Raw genomic sequence first — 23696 nt, 5'->3', positions numbered from 1 at the left:
TATAAGCATTTCAGCTCATTTTTTCATATATGTTGATATTAATTATCGATGATTGTTTAGAATTGCGTAATTGTAATGACAACTATGTATTATTAAGTCTTCCCACGATTTGATTTAGATTAAATGAAAAATAAAATTTATGTTATTATTGCAAATTCAAATTTGTTCTCAGATATTTGGCTCCACATTGCTTAATATTAGAATTCACTTTTTACTCACATATTTAATTTAGTATTTATTATTTCATATTTATTACTTTGTAATTGCAGAGGAAACACCGAGACAACCAGAAAATCCATGCGAACCATCACCCTGTGGACCGAATTCAATTTGCCAAGTTAAACAAGGGCGACCCGTATGTTCCTGTGTTCAGAACTTCATCGGCAGTCCACCTTTCTGTAAACCAGAGTGTGTCATTAACTCTGAGTGTCCACGTGATAAAGCTTGTATAAATGAACGATGCCAAGATCCATGTCCCAAGAGTTGCGGACTCAATGCAAGGTGTGATGTTGTCAACCATACCCCATTCTGTACATGTCTTGAGGGATATGAAGGAGACGCTTTCATTAGTTGTTCCAGAACACCTACACGTAAGTTGAGTAGATTACTTGTTAGATAAAATCTGTTAGATAAATGTATAAGAAAACAAATACTAATGTTTCTCTTGAGTGTTTAGAAATGTTTTAAGTTCATTTACCTAATGGAGCTAGGCAGGATTACTAAGCCAATGGAATAGAGTGATCAATTCCTTTGTCCTGAGATTAAAAAGAGTATTAGGATGTTGGTGTGTGGGGGATAGATTGAGAGTTATTAGGCATACCATTTCTTAAGATCTGGTTGAGTATAGCTTCACTGCACAGCCACACAAACACACACACACACTCAAAATAAAAGTTCTGTGCACCGGACTCTAGGTATGAATTCAATGCATTTTGTTACACAGAATCCAAATTTCGAAACCATAGGACGATCGACCATGCCAATTTTTTGTTACGGGCGAAAAACAAGCGATTTTAGGTAGGGAGGATACGCATAACACAGCTACACAGGAAAACAAAAGTTCTGTTCAGTGAATTCCAAAGTATGTATTCGATCTATTTTGTTACACAGAATTCAAATTTCAAAACGCCAGGACGATTGAGCGTGTCAGTTCCTTTTTATGCACGAAAAACTAGAGCGATTTTGGATAGGTAGGCTACACATAACACAGCCATTAAAAAAAAAAAAGTTCTGATCAGCGGACCCAGGTTTTTTGTTTTTCGTCCATAAACAGAAATTGAGATGGTCAATCGTCCTGGGGTTTCGAAATTTGGATTCTGTGTAACAAAATACATCGAATCCATACTCTGGGGGCCGGAGAACAACTTTTATTTGGGTCTGTGTGTGTGTGTGTGTGTGTGTGGCTGTGCTATCAGATATTCACTTTCATATGTTAATTAATGTTCCTCTAGAACAGATAATACTTCTGTTTATATAATAGAAATCGGGAGACCTTGTGTCTCTTTCACACAAGAAATAAATAGGTAAACAGGAATAATACTTCGCTGTATAAGAAGGGATATTTTAAAGTATGTATAACAAAAGGCTATAAATAAGTAGACATTTATTTATGTTTCAATGTATATTTGCTGTTGTACAGTAAATATTTAATTTATGTAATATAGGACAAGTTTATTTTTGAAATGATGAAGAGTCACGTATGTTTATTCTAAAGTTAAATACATCTAATGTAATTGAAACACGAAATGAAAATAATATATAACTAAACTTTATTTTTATTTATTTTCATATACATCTAACTAGTATAAGCTAAGATAAATTCAACAACAAAAATAGCATGTGTGATGGATACTTTTGTATTGAATTTTGAAGCCGCAATTTCCTTTTGATTTAGATACCATTTTATACATAAATGTTAGTTTGCTATGTGGCATTCTTGAGTGCAATTCCCTTCTATTCTAGAATTCAATCATTAAATTATATTAAAATATAAGCTCTCAGGGATTTCACAGTTCGTCTTCATCTAATTAATCATAGGTATAATTTCAGGATAATAATTAATATTTCAGGATATAAAGTAGTATATATATATATATATATATATATATATATATATATAATATATATATATATATATATATATATATATATATATATATATGTGTGTGTGTGTGTGTGTGTGTGTAAGATAAAATACAATAATTGTAAATCTGTTGCATGAAGAAGGAAGGGAATTTTCCTCCTAATCATTCTGATGGTATTGATTTTAAATAATATATACACTATTTAGAATTTAACTCAGAAAAGGATAATGTAAGATTTTGTACAAATTACACTGTAAAATATGTATTCTGAATGAATGTTATACCTATACAAGATCGTACTTTTGTGTTCAAATGAATAAGAGAAAAAATGTCGACGGAAACAAATGCTTCTTAAATAAATTTTAAAAAATAAAACATAAAAATTTCGAAGCTGATATTCATTTGCGATATTTACCGTTATCTTACTTTTTCAGCTGAACCTACGCCTCGGGATCCTTGTAACCCGTCCCCTTGTGGAGTAAACGCTCAATGTCAAGAAAGAAATGGAGTAGCTCGTTGCTCATGTATACCTCCATACATTGGTAATCCGTACAGTGGCTGCCGACCGGAGTGTGTTATCAATTCTGACTGTCCCAGCTACCTTGCTTGTCTTGCAAAACATTGTCGAGACCCTTGCCAGGGCGTATGTGGAGCGAATGCTGAATGTAGTGTTGTCAACCATATTCCAGTTTGTAGTTGCGTCAAAGGATATGAGGGAGATCCCTTCGATTCGTGTCGTCTTATACAGATGAAACGTAAGTACATGTTAAACAATTTTGAACTAAAGATACTTTTAGCACTATACTTACTACGTTTTTTTTTTTTTTTTTTTTTTTAAGTATTTACGTGAATATATTTCAAAGTATTGCGTTTACTTTTCTGTCAGTGTTTGTACAGTTAAAACTTCTATCAATATTGATATTAAAAAGAGAGCAAGTTTGCTGAAGGAATAGGAATCTTCTAGTATCACTTTCTTATTTTAAAATACATAATGGTATTTATTCGATTGCAATTCATTATTAAGATATTCACTAACATCAAAGGGATATCCTAATCTTCTGAGATAGTATTGTTATAGTGAATTTTGTTGAATTTCAGTACTAGGACTGTATAATAGTACCCTTAATGATTATGAAAACATAAGATACTAAGAATGCTGGTAAACGTTGTCTTTCTTTTTGAAAGAGTAACATTAAAGTGCATCATGTTTTCAGCCAATAATTGAACTCAATTGGAGCTTATTTTTCTAATCCATATAGTAGCATTTATTGTCGTTGTTAATTATTAATATTTTTAAAGAAAATTAGACATAAAACTAATGAACACACTAAATATCTTCATTTTCAAGAACGAAATTTTCCAAGATAATGATTTACTAATAGTACCTGCTGTAGAAATTTTTGCATTATTTTTAATAAATTGAAAAATTCAACACTTACAAAATAATTGTAAAGAATATTTGCGTTGATAAAAACGTTAGTATCTTTAAATGAGGATGCACAATAGCCACGTAAAAGTGCGTAAAGTGAAAGACAAATATTAAATTTGGTTTTCTAGAAATCTATACGAAAAATATGATACGCACATTTGTACAGGCAAGCGAATTTCAACCTTATGAGTCATCAATATGAAGATGGCAAAACATACTATTTCCTTTTTCACTCTAGTAGTTGGTCACACAGATCTATAACACGCTGGAAAACGTTGATAGTGGTTTAATTTTAAAAACCTCTATTTAGCAGTGCATATATATTCCAGTTTCATTAGTGAACTGAAAGTATTTTAAATTTATTCTTAAAGTTGAAATTTGCCTCATTGTACAAATTAATATCATGTTTTTTCCATCCCAGTACAGAAATAATATATGATTCCAGAATTTCACTTACTAGATATACATTTTTACTCACGTACAACATATTCACACAGATAATTACTTAGTACACATATTTTATTTACTAAACAACATACCTCATTATTTTAAACATTTTTCTTATAGCTCTACCCCCACAAAATCCCTGCGAACCATCTCCATGTGGATCCAATAGTTTGTGCCGTGTAGTTAGTGGCCATGCTGTTTGCTCATGTCAACCAGGATATGTTGGAAGCCCGCCAGGTTGTAGGCCTGAGTGTGTTGTAAATTCAGAATGCCCACAAGATAAAGCATGTCTCAATCAAAAGTGTCGAGATCCGTGCCGTGGAACATGTGGCATTAATGCTCGCTGTCAAGTTGTGAATCATAATCCAATATGCAGCTGCCCACCAGAGTTTACTGGAGATCCATTCGTTAGATGCGCACAAGAAGGTAAGTGTATCTTATAAATTTGTTAGAACTTACACTTCCATTATATTTTGTCAATTTGAAAGATCTAATACTTTTCTTGCTATAACCGTATTGTTTTGGCTATGAAATCTTTTCGATTCTGATCAACTCCCTTGCTATATTATTATTATTATTATTATTATTATTATTATTATTATTATTATTATTATTATTATTATTATTATTATTATTATTATTATTATTATTATTATTATTATTACATAACTTTATATAGGTTTATACTTATGTTGTAGTTCTTGAAGTATATTAATAATGAATATTTCTATTGTATCATTAATTACAGAACGAAGACCCATGCCACCAGAAAATCCATGCGTTCCATCACCGTGTGGACCAAACTCTGAGTGCCGAGTGGTGGATGGCCGTCCTGTGTGCTCGTGTGTGTCAGGAATGATCGGTGCACCTCCCAACTGCCGACCAGAATGCGTCATCAACTCAGATTGTCCAACAAATCTTGCCTGTATAAAGAACAAGTGCCGAGACCCATGCCAAGGTTCATGTGGCTTCAATGCACAGTGTAATGTACGAAATCATCAACCCGTGTGTTCTTGTAATCCTGGTTACGAAGGAGATCCGTTCTCAGGATGCAATCAAGTACCAGGTAAGGAATCATTTACTCATTTACATGGGTGGGGAGGACTTATTGTTTATACTAAATTTAAGAGTACTTTTGGTCCTTAGCTAGTTAGCTGTAAAGTGTATTTTGTTTGATTGAAAGATGTTGAATATAAGAATCAGACGACCTTACACTATACCTATGAATTCTATAAATCATAATTTTATACCGCTTTCTTACCCGTTTAAGGGTTTATTTGCTTCGGCTGTTTCGAGCTTAAGACGTAAGTAAAACACATTAAGAACAAATAATAAAGAAACTAAGTCTACCTGATGGATAACAATAAGAAATGATACAAAATACAGTACGGTACTGTATACCTACTTTTGGACCATCTTGTATTTACTTTATAAACTTTGTGTGTGTGGTGTGGGAAGGGGGGATAGAAAAAATGTATTAAGAGTCCTTATTAGCTTTTTTCCTATTTATTTACAAGAAACCAAAGAAATCAAAGAATGATCTAGTATAATAGTTTCTCTAGTAAGTATAAAATGCTAATAAGAAAACTAGTCAAGTTCTTAAAGTGTTCCTCATTCTCGTTCCGTTTGCCGTTTAAACTTGTCATAATAATTAATTTTAAGTCATATTCTTTGCCAATGTGGAACATATCAAGATCTTATCTTACTGGGTAGAATTTTCAAACTACTAAATAAACGTGCAGAAATACTTGAATCTAATTATTCGACTTCCGTGATATTTTGAAAAGCGATAGAAAATTGGGACAGGACTGACAAAGAGATTTAAGTTTATTGATGTTCATTAAAATAGTGTCTCGTGTGCGTTTCTTTGCAAATGAGACTCACCCCATTAATCACCTTAATTAAACATCATCCTTGATCCACTTTCAAATAAAATGATACCCATATTGTAGAGACTTTATAGGGAATGATTCTTATTTTTGTTTAGGTATAAATTATTTATAATTTCTGTCGCATGTATTTCAAAATTACATAAATATTAATAACTCTCTTTCTTATGATAGAAAATGTTAAATTTCGATAGGACATAAATAAGGTTTTCGATAGGCCATAATTAAAGTTTTTCCCAATAATTTTGGAATTTATATATGCATTAAACATATGGTGTATAACAATATACACATTCTATTATTTCTGCAAATGCCGGCATAAATTGTGTTTGTTGGATTAATTTTATTCCTATAGGTTAGTATACGAAAACAAGCTCCCCAAACTTCAGGATTAGGAGGGCCGAAACCCCTATAGCTGCCCATTCTGGATAAAGCGATGTTGAATGCTTTCAAATTTACGTTGTTCAGTGAGACTTATATAAGATGACAAAATCCCTCTCCTTGTCGTACAAGAGAATAAATATGCTATTCTTAAGTAATCATGCAACAAACTACGTTACCATAATTATACGCATTGCCTGTAACTGTTACGTGACCAAATCAAATATGCTTTATACAGATTTATTTTACTATAATAGATCACATTTAATTAACCTTTTGCTGGAAAATAATAACTGAAAATATATCCATACTTTATGAATATGGAATTACTTTAGTACAGAAATTGCAGATATTTGTTAGAAAGATACCATTGATTTGTTATGGGGCAAAATGTTATCATTGATTTGTGTGAAGCTAGCAATGTTAGTTTATATTCTGTCGAATTGTCTTTGGTACGAATGGTGTAGGTGTTCTGTAGACCGAGAGAATATAAGCTACTTCTGTTAAACTGTTCTTTATGTATCAGTAGTGTTCACAGCTTCTTTTACAGAATTATATTGTTTCATGTTTATTTTCATCTATGCTACTTGGAGGAGCTTCAAACTCTATTGTTTTACAGTGAAACCAATTGAGGAACCTAAACATCCATGCAATCCTTCACCATGTGGTGCTAATGCTGTGTGTAAAGAAAGAAATGGTGCAGGTTCGTGCACCTGCGATAAAGACTACTTCGGTGATCCATACACAGGCTGTAGGCCAGAATGTGTTTTAAATTCAGACTGTCCAAGAAATAGAGCTTGCGTGAATAATAAATGCCAAAATCCATGTCCTGGTACATGCGGTGTGAACGCACAGTGTTACGTTGTCAATCATGTCCCATCTTGCACTTGCATTGAAGGCTATACAGGAGATGCACTAAAATCATGTGTTCAAATCACTAGTAAGAATTCTTCTGTTATTTCTGTCCTTTCTCATCATTGCCATTAAGTGATCATTTCTAGTCCTTTAGTACTACTATAAATTACTAACCTACTTTATTTCTCTGTCCAAAATTCAGGTCTTTGATGCTTATTAGTTGCTAATATCGAATTCATTAGAAATATTTTTACTAACTCGCTTCCTTTTTCCGACTAACAGTTTAATTATTTATTTTTACTAGTTTGAATTTTTCAGTTCTTGCCTGGAATGTTACTGTTTACTACTTACTTGTGTTCTTATGAGCATGTATCTTCCTTTTACTTCAGTTAAACCTTTTATTGTCTTAATCTACAGTTCCACAGCATTAATGCGTCATGTAATATCGATAAACATAATCATTATTTTATCTATAATGAGTATTAAAGAACACGATTACAAATCAAGTAAAATAAAGTCTAAATAAATCATTTTGTGATTTTAATTAAAACTTTAAAATGATTATAGTAAACAATTTTTCATTATAAACATTAAAATATGACATTGTATTCTACGGAAACAAAACTGTATTCTTTATATTATCGGTTAACAAAATTCGAATTAAAAATTGATATATGCTCATAAGAAATTCTGTAGCTATAGAAATATTTATATAAAAGAATATTAAAATATAACAACAATTGAGTTCGTTATTTATTGATAATATTTCATACAATAAAACATAAAATTACTTCCTACAATATAAAAATAAAACAAAATTAAAAATATTCAAATTTATTTTCAATTCTACTATTCTTGTTCATTATTATATTTGCCTAAATAAAAATATTAATTTTATCAATTACAAATTTGAATATACACATAAACACCAAAGAGAAATTAATTTCTTTTGAAAGATGAATAATAAATAATATTCTTATACAGTGCTGTCTTTAAATTTCTGTTACTTCTTATGCATGTTTTGCATCTGGTGCCTGGTGTAAAAATATAATATCTTGGTTTCTTATAACACAGCTGTCACTGAGGAACCACCGAGAAATCCTTGTGACCCGTCTCCATGCGGACCAAACAGCAAATGTCGAGTTGTGGACACTCATGCTGTTTGTTCCTGCGAAGCTGGCTTTGTTGGTGCACCTCCTACATGTCGACCTGAATGTGTTGTAAGCTCAGAATGTTCGCAAGATAGAGCGTGTATTAATCAAAAGTGCCAGGATCCTTGTCCTGGCACGTGTGGTCTAAATGCACGTTGTCAGGTGGTGAATCACAACCCGATTTGTAGCTGCTCAACTGGATTTGTTGGGGATCCGTTTGTTCGTTGCATCAAAGAAGAAAGTAAGCACCAATCACACTCATTTTCATTCATTCACATAAACAGTTCTTGTGATACTGTCCTTTTATTTCTTATTCTGTTTTCAGCTATTTCTGTCTGAATGAAAAAATGTGGTTATTAATTTTGATTTAATTTATAATACATACACTAATAATAATATAATGTAATATTCATACCTAAAGATAGACAATTTAGTCACTTCCATTCATTATTGAATGACAATAAATATTGAAATTGCTTCCGCTATTTATTTATATTTTTCCGTAAGACTTTCTGTCATATTTTCGATCGAAATTTCAGAAAATAATTAAGAATCCACATAAAATATCTACTTTCTCTTTATCCTTTATTTTCCTGTTTTCACTCTTCTTTCCCTTAGCATTTTATTCCTGCTTTGTATTTAAGTATATAAATACACTTAAATAAAATCTCGTATAAATCTCGTATATTCTTTACAAAATTTAAATATCCAAAAAGACTTGGTAACATAGTGTTTGATCAACAACTAAATTTCCACAACAGCAAAACACTCTTAAAGAAATTACCATATTTCACTATCATATCAGTATAATTAAAGAAATTATCATACACTATGGTTTGCCAATCAATAAATAATACCGAATTCATTCTCCTTTCTTTTCTTTAACATTGCCGTAAAATAATCACTCGAATCGTCAATTTATTTTTAGTTTACTGCTTGTATAAATCATTAAATTCTTAATCGTTTATCACTTGCTTTGTTCACTATGTACTTCTAGACAGTAAAATTTCGTATGTAAAATTCAAATTTAATTTCACGTAAAATACCTACATAGAAAGTAATTTCTCAGTCTCTTTTTAAATTTTATTTCTTGCCCAATCTACAGAACAAATGGAAGATATAATGAAATGCAATTTTTGCTCAAGTATTGCATTAATGGACATTACACAACTTAAATTTATTTATAAAAAAGTACATTTCAGCTTGACTTATCTCTTTGGATTCTCCAATAGCTCCTTCCTGAAAATTCCTTTTTACCACATCATATCTTTGTTTAATATTCAAAATTTTGATTTCCTTTTCTATTAACTTGTTTCAAAATTTGTAAATCCCTGTCTTTGGGTATGAATAACTTCTTTTCTTTCTGTACGCAATGAAATAATTAGCATTTGAACTCTGTTTTATTTTACATATAAAAAGAGAGTAATAAAGCTTTCTCTTCATTTAAATTTTAAAATATATAATCTAATTTAATTTCTGTATTGTAGTGAAATATTTGCAACAGGAAAAATAAACAAAAAATGAATCTAAGTAGGACACAAATAGCTAAAATTATCTTTGGAAATGAATGAGAAAAGAACATGTTCCAGATATTAAAATAGAATCTATTGAAAAACTATAGAAATATTGATAGTAACTTAATGCTCGACATTCCTTTTTCCTTTAATTACATAAATGACACAATTTTTTTATTATGAACGAAATTGCATTTAAACTAAAATATTGTATTGCTACATAGAGATTTTCACTAGACCGTAAAAATATCATGTAAGCGTGAAGATTTTAAGAGATAGTAACTTCTCATTTAACTGAAATTAATATATTTTTATTCTACTTTAAATAGATAACAAATTCTAGTATAAACTTAATAAATAAGAAGTACCTTTACAGGAAAAAATTATAATATTCATTACAATACAACTTTAATTATACTTCTAAATTAAAGTGTACGATCATTTATAATTAATTTTGAAACATACAACATCTACTTGTTACTTGTCTTCTCTTTGATCTTTATTCAATTTATTTCTGCTTCTTTCATATGTACATTAAATTCTACTCTTATCATCATGTTTCACAGAACCACCTACGCCAGCACCACCAAGCGGCAATCCTTGCATGCCTTCACCATGTGGTCCAAACTCTCAATGCCGTGTGATCGGACAACAACCAGCATGTTCATGTTTACCTAACTACATAGGTCGTGCACCAAACTGTAGACCTGAATGCACAATTGACGCCGAATGTCCTAGTAATCAAGCCTGCCAAAACGAACGTTGTAAAGATCCTTGCCCTGGATCTTGCGGAGTTCAGGCTGTGTGTAAAGTAGTCAACCATAGTCCAGTTTGCACGTGCTCTCCAGGCTATACAGGTGATCCCTTTGCAGGCTGTTCACCAATTCCTCCAAGTAAGCTATATTCAGTGTTATCTATATTTATGCCACGTTTTTATATTTCAGTGAGTCATCTTATGAAATTGTTCGATGTTGGTATAATTCAAATGTTTATTCATTTCAGCTCTATAAAGTGGATTCGTAATTAATGAGATAATTCGAGTAAACAAACTTTCGGTCAATAGAAGCACCAAGAGAAACTATTCTATTTTTTGTCGGGTTAACCCTCAATCACATATGATACAGTAGTGTGAATAGTGTAATTTTATTTTCTTTCGAAATTTACTCTAATTTATTTTATTTTCTTACAAAATCTACAAATAACATGGGGCCGCGGTGACTCAGTGGTAGATCGTTCATCTCTGGTGCATGAAGTTCCTGATTCGATCCCATGCGCGTGGTGGATAAACACCGTATGCGTGGGTTTTCTCTGGGTTCTCCCGTTTCCTCCCACTGCCTTCATTCCACCATTTGATTCATTTCTCATCATCACTGTCTTTTTTAGCCTTGCGTGCATATCTGTGGGATGTAAAACTTAAAGCTTTCAAACTTTTCTACAAATGACAATTTACCATTCAACATTTCAAAGTATTTTTCCGGCTCTACTTGAAATGAGACAAAATATTTCATTGTATGTAAAAAGAATATTTTACATATTTTAAATTTACAAGTAAATTAAATGTTGATTTTACAATGGGAAAAAAATATCCTACCTGTGTGCTTAAGTACTAACAGAATAGCTCTTGCTGAAAGAAGTTTAGTTATACTGACAGGTTCTTAATTAATGCAACAATTCTTTTAATTCAAACATTTTTGTAATCTTATTTAGACGAAAGGTACATCGAATTTATTGATAGATAAAAGAAATATTCGTTTAAAAAATATTAAACTTTTATGAAACGCTTACATCTACTATTGAAAGAGAAAATTTAAATACTTTTGTCTGGTGAGCCAATCTTCTTCACAACTTATCCCGTGTGCTATCTTCCTGAAAGAGTCTGTCTCAGCAGATGAACATAGGGATATTCACATTTCTCTTTCTACCAAAGAAATGAGAGTATATGACTTTTTACCGTTATTTAGCGTGCATTTCTTATATCATGATGATGCTGCTATATCATGATAATCTTCGTTTAGTTGAACATCCATCAAAATTTTTGCTGGCCATTTCCTTGAAATCAAATTATTAAATAAAATATTTGAAAAGTTTGTTGAACAAACCCAGTGTCTATGTCCCATGCGATACCATTCCATTCCTACACAATGAACTTGAGAAGGTACGGTCGGGTTTCAGAGACTTTTCCGGCAGCTGCTCAACTTAGCTCCTCCCTAATGCATTTAGAATGTACATTGTAGCATATAAAATACGATAGATACAACTTACATTATTTCCTTGGACCACTTGATTGGTTGAATTCAGTTTTAGTATCCCTTCTAGAAGCGAGGCTATATGGAGCGTTGACCTACAGCTTAACGTGGGATCCGAACCACGTGAGCTTTCGCCGGGAATCGAAGCTGGGTCTCAGCGCCAAAAGAGTGTGCGCTAAACTATAGAGCCACGAGGTAGCTCTCGAATCACTTGACTTAAGGTTTACGGTTTGGGGTGGGAACACCTGAAAAACTTTTTTTTTTTCTTTCGGCAGTTTATAACTGAAAGAATGCTTCTTTCATTTTCACGCATAAAAAATACTTCCAAACGTAGATAATGTTCTTATTCGATAGCCTGTAGCATGCTTTAAAAAAAACGTATATTGCTTTCTTTCAGTTTATGAACGTCCAGGATGACATAGATACAACATATATTTATATTTTAAAAAAGGAAAAGAACAGAAGAAACACAAGTAAATGCTTTTTTTAGTTACATGAAACATTTCAAATTTAATAAAGTTTAGCTTATGAAATTTCTATTCTAACGAACACATTTTTTATACCAAAATGTTAGCTAACGTTTCATTGCTCTGGAACGTATTATCTGGTGACGAAGAATTTACACATACTATTTTCAGACGTTTTATATATTCGATTATTTAACCAGACTTAATCTCATCCCCAGCAGCAGAATTACGAATGAATTTTCTGTATCGCAATTTGCATACTTGATACGAAAAGGAGAAAAATCTAGAAACAAAGAAATGGAAATTCATTCGTAATTCTGCCACTGCAAATAAGAGAAAAGCTTTACCTAAGTCTGGTTAAATAATCTAACACTGTGAGATTTTACATAGACGTGCAAACTTTTTGATGTTTTACTGAAACTCGTAAAGTTTGAGTAAAGAAAAACATTCTTGCAGGGGAAAAAGCATTTTCCAACACATTAGGAGATATATTTGTGATACACGTACTTCACACAATGTTTCATTGTTATTCGTCCATCCGCATCTTTACATGCAGTAAGTTAATTCGATCTTACAATTTGTTGGGCAGGCATACAGCGCGTAATACTTAGAGACTAAAATTATATATATATAATTTATAGTCTTACCTTATAAGATGCATGGAACGCATTTATAAAGTGTAAAGTCATGAAAACGTTGAATGTACCAATTTTCTTGCAGGGTAATACATAACTGTAATATGAGAATATCTTATTGATAACAGTTGCAGTGAAATTGTGTGATTTTGAGTTTTCAAAATGATTAATTCCTGTTTGATTCATTCTACAAGTATTTAATTTTGCAGCTATTGTCCCTACTGTTGTAGAAGGCCCTCGAGATCCATGTAATCCTTCTCCATGTGGTACCAATGCTTTATGTAAAGAACGAAATGGAGCTGGGTCTTGTGTCTGCATGAGAGACTTCTACGGAGATCCATACACTGGATGTAGACCAGAGTGTGTTCTTAATTCTGAATGTGATCGATCTAGAGCATGCATAAACAACAAATGTAAAGACCCTTGTCCCGGTACATGTGGTTTGAATGCAGAATGTCGTGTTATAAACCACGCTCCTTCTTGTATGTGCTTGCACGGCTTCACAGGGGATCCTCTAAGTTCCTGTCACCCTATACCTAGTAAGAATATTGCCTGTATATTTCTTTTTCTATCTTTACATCAGAATTGTATTTGTATATATGTTGTGTGCTTCATGAAATTATATATTTGGACATTTTTCCCTCGTCATTTATATAAATTCGAAAGTATTTTCAATTTGTTTTTGAATGAAAAGATCCAATATATTTCAATCAAAAAGATTCGGTCTTATATCTGGAGAACTACATATATTGTAGACAAACACAAAACTATCAGTTAACTCAGTATGATGTGCTTATTCCGTAGAAAATGTGAAAACTTAATTTAGGGGCCGTTCAAAAATTTTGTGGCCCCTGATCCAAAAACTAATTATTGGCCAAGATTGCAATCTTTTGATCTATTTTTAGTTTTCCTAATTTTTTTTATATATATAGTTATTTTTCTCTAAACGCATCTAAATGTTTATGTTACTCATTTAAATGAACAATAAAATGTCCAAATATATCTTAGTAGTGATTCATAATTGGATTAGAATTATAGTTTGAAACGGATTGTCATTTCTATCATTCATAAAGTCTGTCAGAGAGCTAGATGAAAAACAATATATCTCTTTCTTAAATTTTCTACATTCCTCCAAGTTTAACTGTACCTAAAGTTAGTGGGAAAAAATCAGTTGCAATATATCACTCCATTATTTTTGTTAATTATATATTTTTTTTCACAGTGAGAAAATTCTTTACTTTTTAAGCTAATATTTAAATTAAAATACGCTGTGACAAATATAAATAAATCAATAATGGAACATTTTGTATGAAGCAGTTTTGGAATTGCAACATTGAATATCAATTAAGTACATTTTTGTATTTCCTTGAAAATCAGTTAAAAGTTTCAAAACGAAAGAAATATATATTATGACGTACTTCTCAGACTGTAAATCCTTTCCTATTAATTTTCGAGATGATTAGTAATTAACAATGAACACAAGCCCTTGAAATTATTTCATTATTTATCTTTTTTATATTCCTTATCAGTTCTTTCTATATCCTTTAGATTTTTAAAATTTCTCAAAAAATTTTGACAATCCTTTAAATTGTTTTTTATTTCAGTGAAATGTTATTTTAACAGCATAAAACTGTTTCTAAGAAATGATAATCCAACCAATTATGAGCAATTTGCATGCTTATAGCATATGTGAATATATGCTTAGGGATTTTTATGCATGCGGTATGTGGTATTGGTAGATTTTTTGGCGAGTTTTTCTGTTGATGGTTGAATGTGTTGAATGAAATGCACACAATTGCCTTGTAGATGACTGACTGTGTTTTGTGTTTAAGCTTCTTAGAGTTAGATGTAAATACCACTGTAAACTTCAGCATGCATTGTGTAATGTGTTGTCCTGTGTCTGCAGTTGCAGAAGAAAAAGAAGACAGGAACCCTTGTGTTCCTTCCCCTTGTGGACCTTTCAGTATATGCCGTGAGATCAATGGACATGCAGTGTGTTCATGTCAAGTCGGATACGTAGGTACTCCACCTTCCTGTAGACCTGAATGTGTAGTTAGTGCAGATTGCCCTCAAGACAAAGCATGCTTGAATCAAAAGTGCCGGGATCCTTGTCCTGGAACATGTGGTGAAAACGCCCGCTGCCAGGTTGTGAACCACAACCCTATCTGTAGCTGTTCACCTGGTCATACCGGAGATCCTTTTGTCAGATGTATCAAAGAAGAGAGTAAGCATCGTTCATGGATTATTAGTAATTCAAACTAACAGACTCATCAATACGCTCACAACTACTAAATTTAAAAAAATCGATACGAAAATTGATTAAATTTTTTCTCATAATATGAACCATATGGCTGGTACATTGTTATTTATCGTACAATATTCAGATGAAAAGAATTATCTTGTATTTATAGTAAGCGTTATTAATCAACTAATTCCATTAATTTTATATAACAATTAATATCTCCGACTATGCTGCTTTTGTTCCTAATTTCTATTTCAAAATTCCTATACAAGACATATCACTCGAGAATCTCGTTTTACTTTTTCACATCAATTTCATTAGGCTGAATATAAATCCGAGTCAATCTGATATACAGGGTTGGTCAAAAGTCTTAGGAGCGGGACAGACAGGAACGAAAAATAGCGGGGAAAACATTAAAAATCTCGAAAACGTTAGAATCAGACAAAAACAACCACACGTGTGTATTCCAGAGCAAATTTTAGTGCTGGATGATGTGTTACACACATGCCCTGCCATCTAAAAATTTCAAGTTGAATCTAAGATGTTGGATTTTAAGATGGCCACCGGAAATACGGTATAGTCTGTGACATTTTCTCCCTTACCTATAACACGTGTAGGAATATTTCATACTTGTCTATCACATATTTTTTTTTTTATTATTTGACTGTTTTACGACTTTTGACCACCTTGTACAATACTCACACCTGAATCTAACGTTTATTTTGAACATAATGTGTCAAGCAACGACAGTACAAAACGTATATCTTTGCTATACTTCAAAATGAAAGTACAGTTTTCTAAATCAATTTTTAATAATTTTTCGTGAACCTATCTATCGAAAATAAGATTCGTTCTTGTTTGTTTCCCAGTTTTCTTTATTGGTTTACAGATTGTTCCTATATCTTTATAATTGCATGCTTGTTAGATGTACAATGTACCTGCATTGTGTTTTGTTTATGGATTGTCCTTCACTGTACTGTATATGGTATATATGTAAAATAGTGTTTGGTGATATTTTGGTTGAAGAAAGCCATTTATCCACTAACTTTTTTTTTTTTTCTGAGAAACTTCTTTGATATAAAATATTTAATTTCAGCTTTAAATATGATGTAAACAATATTCCTTACATATTTGGGTTGAAAATGAAATAGAACAGCTATAAAATTAATAGATGTTTGAATAAAAATTTCCTTTCAAATATAAAAAAGAAAGATTATAGATAATATATACATACAACCACATGCTATGCAAAGTATTTTTCTTATTCATTACTTCGCGTAAAATAACTTCAAAGGCACAATTTGATATAGAATATAAATTTGAAATTTCTTGTGTTTTGTGATATTTAAATTAATTTTTCTGAAGTTTCGTATGCGTATATTTAAACTTTTTTTCTAAGAGATTTGAGAAGTCCCCAGTTAGTCTCGATACTATGAATATTTTCGTGAAGTTCCTACTATAACATGGCCCAATTAAAAGGCAAAAAATTAGTTACAATTGAAAGAAAAAGTTTTTACATAAGTACAAATTACTCAAGTTTCAGAACTTTCATATTACTATAATATTTTTTTTTTAAATCATGATAATAGGCTTTCAATGCAACCTTGTAGAGATCAAGTTTCAATATTTCCATTTTTTTAAACTTTGTACAATAATATAAATATCATTGGGCGATAAATGGCTTTTAATGTAAATTATTTGTAATATTCTTCCCTTCATGACGTTTGCCTGTAGTATATGTAGTACTTTTTTAGAAGCAACTGTGTCAATATGTAGATATTGCATGACTGTGCATGTATTTGCTTTTTCTGTTTATAGAGCCTTTTATTCCACCAATAGAGAGCAAAAATCCTTGTGTCCCATCTCCATGTGGTCCTAATTCCCACTGTCGCGCTGTGGGAGGACATGCAGCCTGTTCCTGCCTGCCCAACTATGTAGGACGATCTCCAAACTGTCGTCCGGAATGCAGCATAAACGCCGAATGCCCAAGTAACTTAGCGTGTCAAAATGAACGTTGTAGAGATCCTTGTCCAGGTTCATGTGGTGCTCATACAACTTGTAGGGTTATCTCACATTCCCCTGTATGCTCGTGTGATGCAGGATATACTGGTGATCCATTCTCTGGATGCAATAAAATACCTGAAAGTAAGCGTAATTCATACTGGATATAACAGTACTAACCTTAGCTGATATCACAAAATCATTTCTTTGAATAAAACTACAAAATAGCCAATTCATTTATATATATATATATATATATATATATATATATATATATATATATATCTTGGAATGATAAAACAGAGATTTGCAATATTAAACAATGCAACAATTTCTAGAGAAATATTAGGGGAATTTGACGTGTACTAGGAATCATACTCACATAACATGATAGAATAGACAAATATTAGATAGGTACGTAGTTATTACGTTAGATGTGTGGGGGTTGACTCTAGAAATGCATATTTCCTTATATAAATGTTGAAGTTCGAAATAAAAAGTATTGTATGCGTGATGATAACCTAAACAAAATATAATTCTCTGCAGAAAAATTATGCCCTAAATTCCCATAATATCATATAGAAAAGTACTGTGTCACACTGTTGTATAGTTTTCTTGATTTTAGCCAATTCGTTCTACATACTGAAACTGTGATTTTTATTTTCTGTCCCGGATGACCTGTCTTGATATCAGCATAATGTGTTAAAAACATCGTTTTTTCTCTTTCTTTGATTTATTTTACTTTTTTTTAGTATTTGCACTTTTATATTCTTTTTTTTATAATTTTTATGGTTCCTCAAAATTTTCGTATAATTAAAAATGTTTTCCAATTACATTTTTTGTTAATAATAATCTGTTGAAAATTAACATTGCCTGATTGAAAAATTAATCCCATCAATCAACTCTTCAAGTTAGCATTATGAGAAATTGTGTCATTTTATACGTAGGTTTTGAGTCGACTGTATTTGACGTCACTAAAATTAACTAATATCTACAATATTAAGGAGCTCTTATTACTTGTATATGTACATGTAATTAAAAAAAATAATATTATCTGATTGAGTCATCTAGAAATCCTGAGACTTTCACTGAATTTCCGGTTATAATTCAAAAGATCGTTGATAATGAATAGATAATGAACCTTTTTGTATTACCTATGATATATAGAATAAGAAAAACAAATTATGACGATCTGTTCTTGTCATACCTGGATTTTGCGATAGTCTCAAAGAAAAAAAAAAAAGTTTCTTCTTTAGAGATTAGCAAGGTATGAAAATAAATGTGTCAGATTGATGCAACGATAGATTTTTGTTTCTATATTTACAAAGTACAGCTATATTCTTGCACTGTGATATTAACATTATTAACACAAATAAGATTGTTAGAAATAAACTTAGAACTTTTTGTTAGTATTCGTCATTACAATATGCGTTTTACAAAGTTCTAATAACACTGACATGAGTACATCTCAGAACAAAATTTTCTACTAATTAATTTTATTTCAGATTTATTATCTCTGAAAATGGATAGGAATTTATGATATTTATAGATTTTTCTTTTTCTTTAGTCTCTTTGATTGTGTAGTAACTTATTCATACATTAGTTTTGTGTATTATTTTTGACAAAACTAAACAAAAAGTATTGAAAGTACAATAACATATATGGTTCTGCAAAAAAACTTTATTACGTATAACAAACACAAGTTCTTAAATCTTAGTAGAAACTATAAGAAGCAATACAATAGGAAGTTGTATCTAAAATAGATATAATCTTCCAATGTTCTAATAACATTAGAATGTTTATAAGAGTTTTTTTGAACTTCCTCCTACATTAAACATTAAAGATTGAAGAATTTATTGCTATTCAAATTTAAGCTGTAAACTATTTCCAGATGATTTCTGTTCGACTAAAATGAGTCATCCACCAACTATACTACCAGAATATATGTTTCATTCTTTTTAAGATTTCAGAGTTCAATCTAAATTTTCGTCTTACAGTAACTGCAGTTGAAGCTCCCCGAGATCCTTGTAATCCATCCCCTTGTGGCGCAAATGCTGTGTGTCGAGAACGAAATAATGCGGGTTCTTGTACTTGCTTGCCAGAGTATTTTGGAGATCCATATACTGGTTGTAGGCCCGAATGTGTTCTTAATTCTGATTGTGACAGATCGAGGGCCTGTGTCAATAACAAATGTCAAGATCCATGCCCAGGAACGTGTGGATTAAATGCTGAATGTAGAGTTGTGAATCATGCTCCTTCTTGTAGCTGTTTGCCTGGATTTACTGGGGATCCATTAAAGAACTGTTATCGTTTACCAGCTAGTAAGAATTTCTGCATATCTTTGCATTTCAAAGATGGATCTACCTCTGAAACTACATTAGAAAGAATTTGATAATCATGTTCAAGTTATTGTAGAAAAACAATATGAGTTTTACTATTATAGGGGTAAAACAATATTTGCAGTAATTATTATCTTAAATGTAGATCTTAATTGATATTTCGTTTTGTTATTTCAACATCTATTACACTGTTTTCCTTTTATTGATATTAAAGTTACATTTTAAAACAAAAGCACAGGTTGAGGTAGATCTGTTTTCTTGCATGTGTAGTATTATAGTAGTCCTTGCCTTTGCTGTTTTCACTGAGAGAAATATCAATATTCCTCTCCTATGCACGTTAAAGAATTGATTATGCTATGCTTTTTTTGCTTTTGATATTTCTAAATGCAAAGTTTGTCATTTAGTTTCTGAAATTCAAATTGTGCCATTAAATATTAGTGTTCTTTAAAACTGCTCGTGATAAATTAGTTTTCCATTAGTAATGTTTTCACTTAACCTATTGAATAAACTACTTAACGTAATTTATCATCATCGTATTTGCAATAAAATTGATTTCTTTGGAAAGTTTTAGGTTTCAATTATTCATTAGTTGATTGGTTGGTGAAGTTTTCCTATCACACCGGCATTTTTTTTTTTCAAGGGAAAGGATTAGTGAACAAATGGAAAATACTTACAAATATAAAAACCTAATTTCTAAAAATATAATAGAAATTAGATTTTAAAGGTTACAATTTATACTTTGTATAATTTCCATTTCTTCTACTCTTTCTAAACCTTTTTCTTATATTTTGTCATGAAAATGCTGTCATGACAACGAGAATTCGATAATCAATGAATAATTGAAATATAAAATTTTATAGAAATTCAAAAGGTTTAGGTTATAGAAATTTTTGTTCATTGTCAATTTTGCTTTCTCGGTGTTTTAAAGCAACGCTTGAAATTTTACAGTATATAGTTTTCTTAGTACCTTATTATCATTTCCTATCAAAACTTCACATAGTATCAGTGTGGAATTTTCTATTATTTCTTTTCTCTTCATATTTATATTTTCAGCTTAACTTTCATTACATTAAATAATATCTCTCTAGGGATTATTCTTAAAACAAGAGTATTGATTGTTTACCTATGTTCCAATTTCTTTAAATTCTATCTTTTTTCATCATCACGGTCCTAGTGTTTTTTCACTCAATCTACTTCAATATCAATTTTAATATAACTAAAGAAATCGTTATATTTAATGGCACAATGTTAGTTTTTTTAAAAAATAAATTATTAAAGCTATATTTCTTATATTATTTTTTCGAATATCATATCATTGCATGATGGTATAAATGTATTTTTTCTCAAATCTGTGTAGTTGAAGAACCACCCAAGGATCCATGTGAGCCTTCTCCTTGTGGGCCATACAGTCATTGTCGAGTGGTAAATGGTCACGCTGTATGTTCTTGTCAACCTGGATATGTTGGTACTCCTCCTGCATGTAGACCCGAATGCGTTGTAAGCGCTGATTGCCCTCAAGACAAAGCATGCATGAATCAAAAGTGCCAGGACCCTTGTCCTGGTACATGTGGCTTGAATGCACGATGTCAAACTGTGAATCATAATCCTATTTGTAGTTGTTCACCTGGTTTCACAGGCGATCCTTTCGTCAGATGTTTGAAAGAAGAACGTAAGCACTTTTCTTCACAAGCACTTTCACTCTTTGTCTATATCAGTACTATCTTCATTTGGTTTTAATTCCATGAGCCACACGCTAGGGTAGTCTTTAAAGCATTTAAAAAATACTATGTATATAAAGAACAATAATATATTTACGATTTCCATTCATTTGATAGGATCAAGATAAAAATACATTTGTCATTAAAATATTGTAAAATGTTGCGATTTAGGCATTTCTTTTTGTTTGACTAAGAAATTTGTCTGTTTTTATCCCTCCTTGGCAGTATGAATCAAAAGTGCTTCCTCTCACTCAGCAAATAACTTCTATACGTCTATAACATTACCACAACGTGTCACTTTTTTATGCCTCAAAATTACATGACTTATTGCAAATTCAAAACTATTCATGGGTTATTATATGGCATACATCCGATTGTTTCAATTTGCTATAAACTCATCTATCAAAGAAAGCATATGTTCAGTGCATGTATTCATTAAATATACTATAGCTTGCATGACAAAGATTTCATTGGCAAATATATCACTAACAGAATAAATTCTTTCTTTTTTTTCTTAAAAAAATAATATGATATAATTGTTTACAAAGCTCTTAAACGATTTCAGAGAATTTGTACTTTGTAATTTGCAACGATTTCGTTTAGTAAAAATTGAGACTTCTTGAGAGTAAATTAATCTATTAAGAAGGTAGACTGAATAGAAAAATTGCCTTCACAAATAAAATAAAATGAGAGTGAACGGCAAATAATCTTCAAAATTTTCAGTATTATATTTTCTCTTACAAAACGTAAGCTCCGTTTATTAGCTCGGTACGCTTATTTCCAGTTATTTTTTAAAAAATCTTTATTTTTTTCTTCACTTAGGAAGCACGGGGGTGTTTTTCGACATCTTTGTAATTCAGATCAGTAACTTTTTTTCTGGGGTGAAAGAATTCATGAACCTATCCAACAAAATAAGATGTTACTCTTTATTCCATTTGGATAAACTAATGTTATTTATAAACATATGTACTAGATGAAGTACTACACAGACTGGAATAAACCGTACGTATCAAGTAATTGCTGATGGAGGAAGTAATTTATATGAATATGGCTCATGGTTTTAAAATCTTCATTTTCCTATTTTCTTTCAAAAAATGTACTTGTGTTTTGCAAGGTTAGCAGACGTTAAACAAAAATTATATAGACGTATTACTTTACTGTTTATAATTTCATAACTTAATAATAGACAGATCTCCGAAGCGTCGACTGAAATGTATGAGAGGATGTCAACAAGTAAAGGGACTTGAGAAAAGTTACATTTATTCTAATGATAGAAGACTGAAACATACATTATTTTTCTACATAATCTCCCTGCACTTCAACGCACTTTTCCCAACGTTTCAAATTTTTTTTGGTTCCGTCGGGAAAAAGTTTTTCAGTTTGCACCGTATCAAAGACTTCTGCATCGGTTGCAAAACCTTCTTCCCCTGAGTGCTTCTTTCAATGGCCCATCCATTCGTAGATCTTACTTCGCGATAAACAGCTGTCACCATACTGCGCTTGCATTTGACGAATAATTTTAGGAAGTTTAACACCTTCTGCAAACAAAAAGCGAATCACTGCCCTCACTTCCTCCTTGGTGCAGATTGACAATGGAGCTGCCATGTTTAACGGTCTGCTACACTCTAACGACTAACGCGGGAATAAGAGTGATACGTTGTATTGAAGTGTTGCAGATGACACTAATTCAGCGCTGGATACTAGCAGTTTTATCAAGCTCTATTGTGAGAAATTGCGAGTCCCCTTACTTTTTGACTTCTCCTCGCACAATAAATAAGAATACCCGAGTAACGAAGCTTCTTGTGTGAACTAATAGTAATGTGATCTTTTGATCAAGCGCGTTTTACATGTGCTGTCTCAAATATACTCTTATATGTACTTGTATTCATTAATACACAAAATTAACTCAAAATTATATCTTACTTGATATATGCTGCCGTGTTATTGTTAGTTGAAATCACAATATTCCTTTTAATACTGATATTCATCAGGTGATAAAACTAGTATTTAGTACATTTAAGCAAATAGCTCTTTACTTATTTTGTATGGAAAACGTCTGCTAATTTTGTAATATTGCTTATCCAACTACCTCCATTTTCACTTCCCTATGAAGCAGGACAAAATATACCGAAATGTTTCAACTGGAAACTGTATACACGGTAATAACAACAGTGAAATATTCGGCTGCCTAATCATTTTCGAGGCAAGTGTTAAAGAACGAATAACTTAATATCATAGGACAAGTTACTGTAGTGTTTCAGTTGACCTTATTTTTTTCTTTCTTTTTTTTCGAAAATG

General features: G+C 31.4%; 1 protein-coding gene across 17 annotated transcripts in view; it reads left to right on the top strand.

The window, feature by feature from the left end:
* Nucleotides 1-23696, top strand: part of LOC145694577 (uncharacterized) — a 554274-nt gene that overhangs the window by 318887 nt on the left and 211691 nt on the right. For 8 of the 17 annotated variants that reach the window (XM_081770921.1, XM_081770922.1, XM_081770930.1 and 5 more), the window contains 12 exons: nt 270-590; nt 2519-2839; nt 4081-4386; nt 4709-5026; nt 6850-7170; nt 8160-8477; nt 10317-10643; nt 13308-13637; nt 15005-15322; nt 17159-17485; nt 19339-19662; nt 21038-21349. In XM_081770921.1, coding sequence (XP_081627047.1) covers nt 270-590; nt 2519-2839; nt 4081-4386; nt 4709-5026; nt 6850-7170; nt 8160-8477; nt 10317-10643; nt 13308-13637; nt 15005-15322; nt 17159-17485; nt 19339-19662; nt 21038-21349 — 3843 coding nt within the window. The remainder of the gene's footprint in view (nt 1-269; nt 591-2518; nt 2840-4080; nt 4387-4708; nt 5027-6849; nt 7171-8159; nt 8478-10316; nt 10644-13307; nt 13638-15004; nt 15323-17158; nt 17486-19338; nt 19663-21037; nt 21350-23696) is intronic. The other 9 variants (XM_081770933.1, XM_081770929.1, XM_081770926.1 and 6 more) reach the window with 5 other exon arrangements.

This window comes from Thermobia domestica, chromosome 9 (assembly GCF_964235325.1).
Source record: "Thermobia domestica chromosome 9, izTheDome1.hap1.1, whole genome shotgun sequence".
NCBI classification, from domain to species: domain Eukaryota; kingdom Metazoa; phylum Arthropoda; class Insecta; order Zygentoma; family Lepismatidae; genus Thermobia; species Thermobia domestica.
The sequence above is the reverse complement of the archived record's forward strand: the minus strand, read 5'-3'. Positions and strand labels throughout refer to the sequence as shown.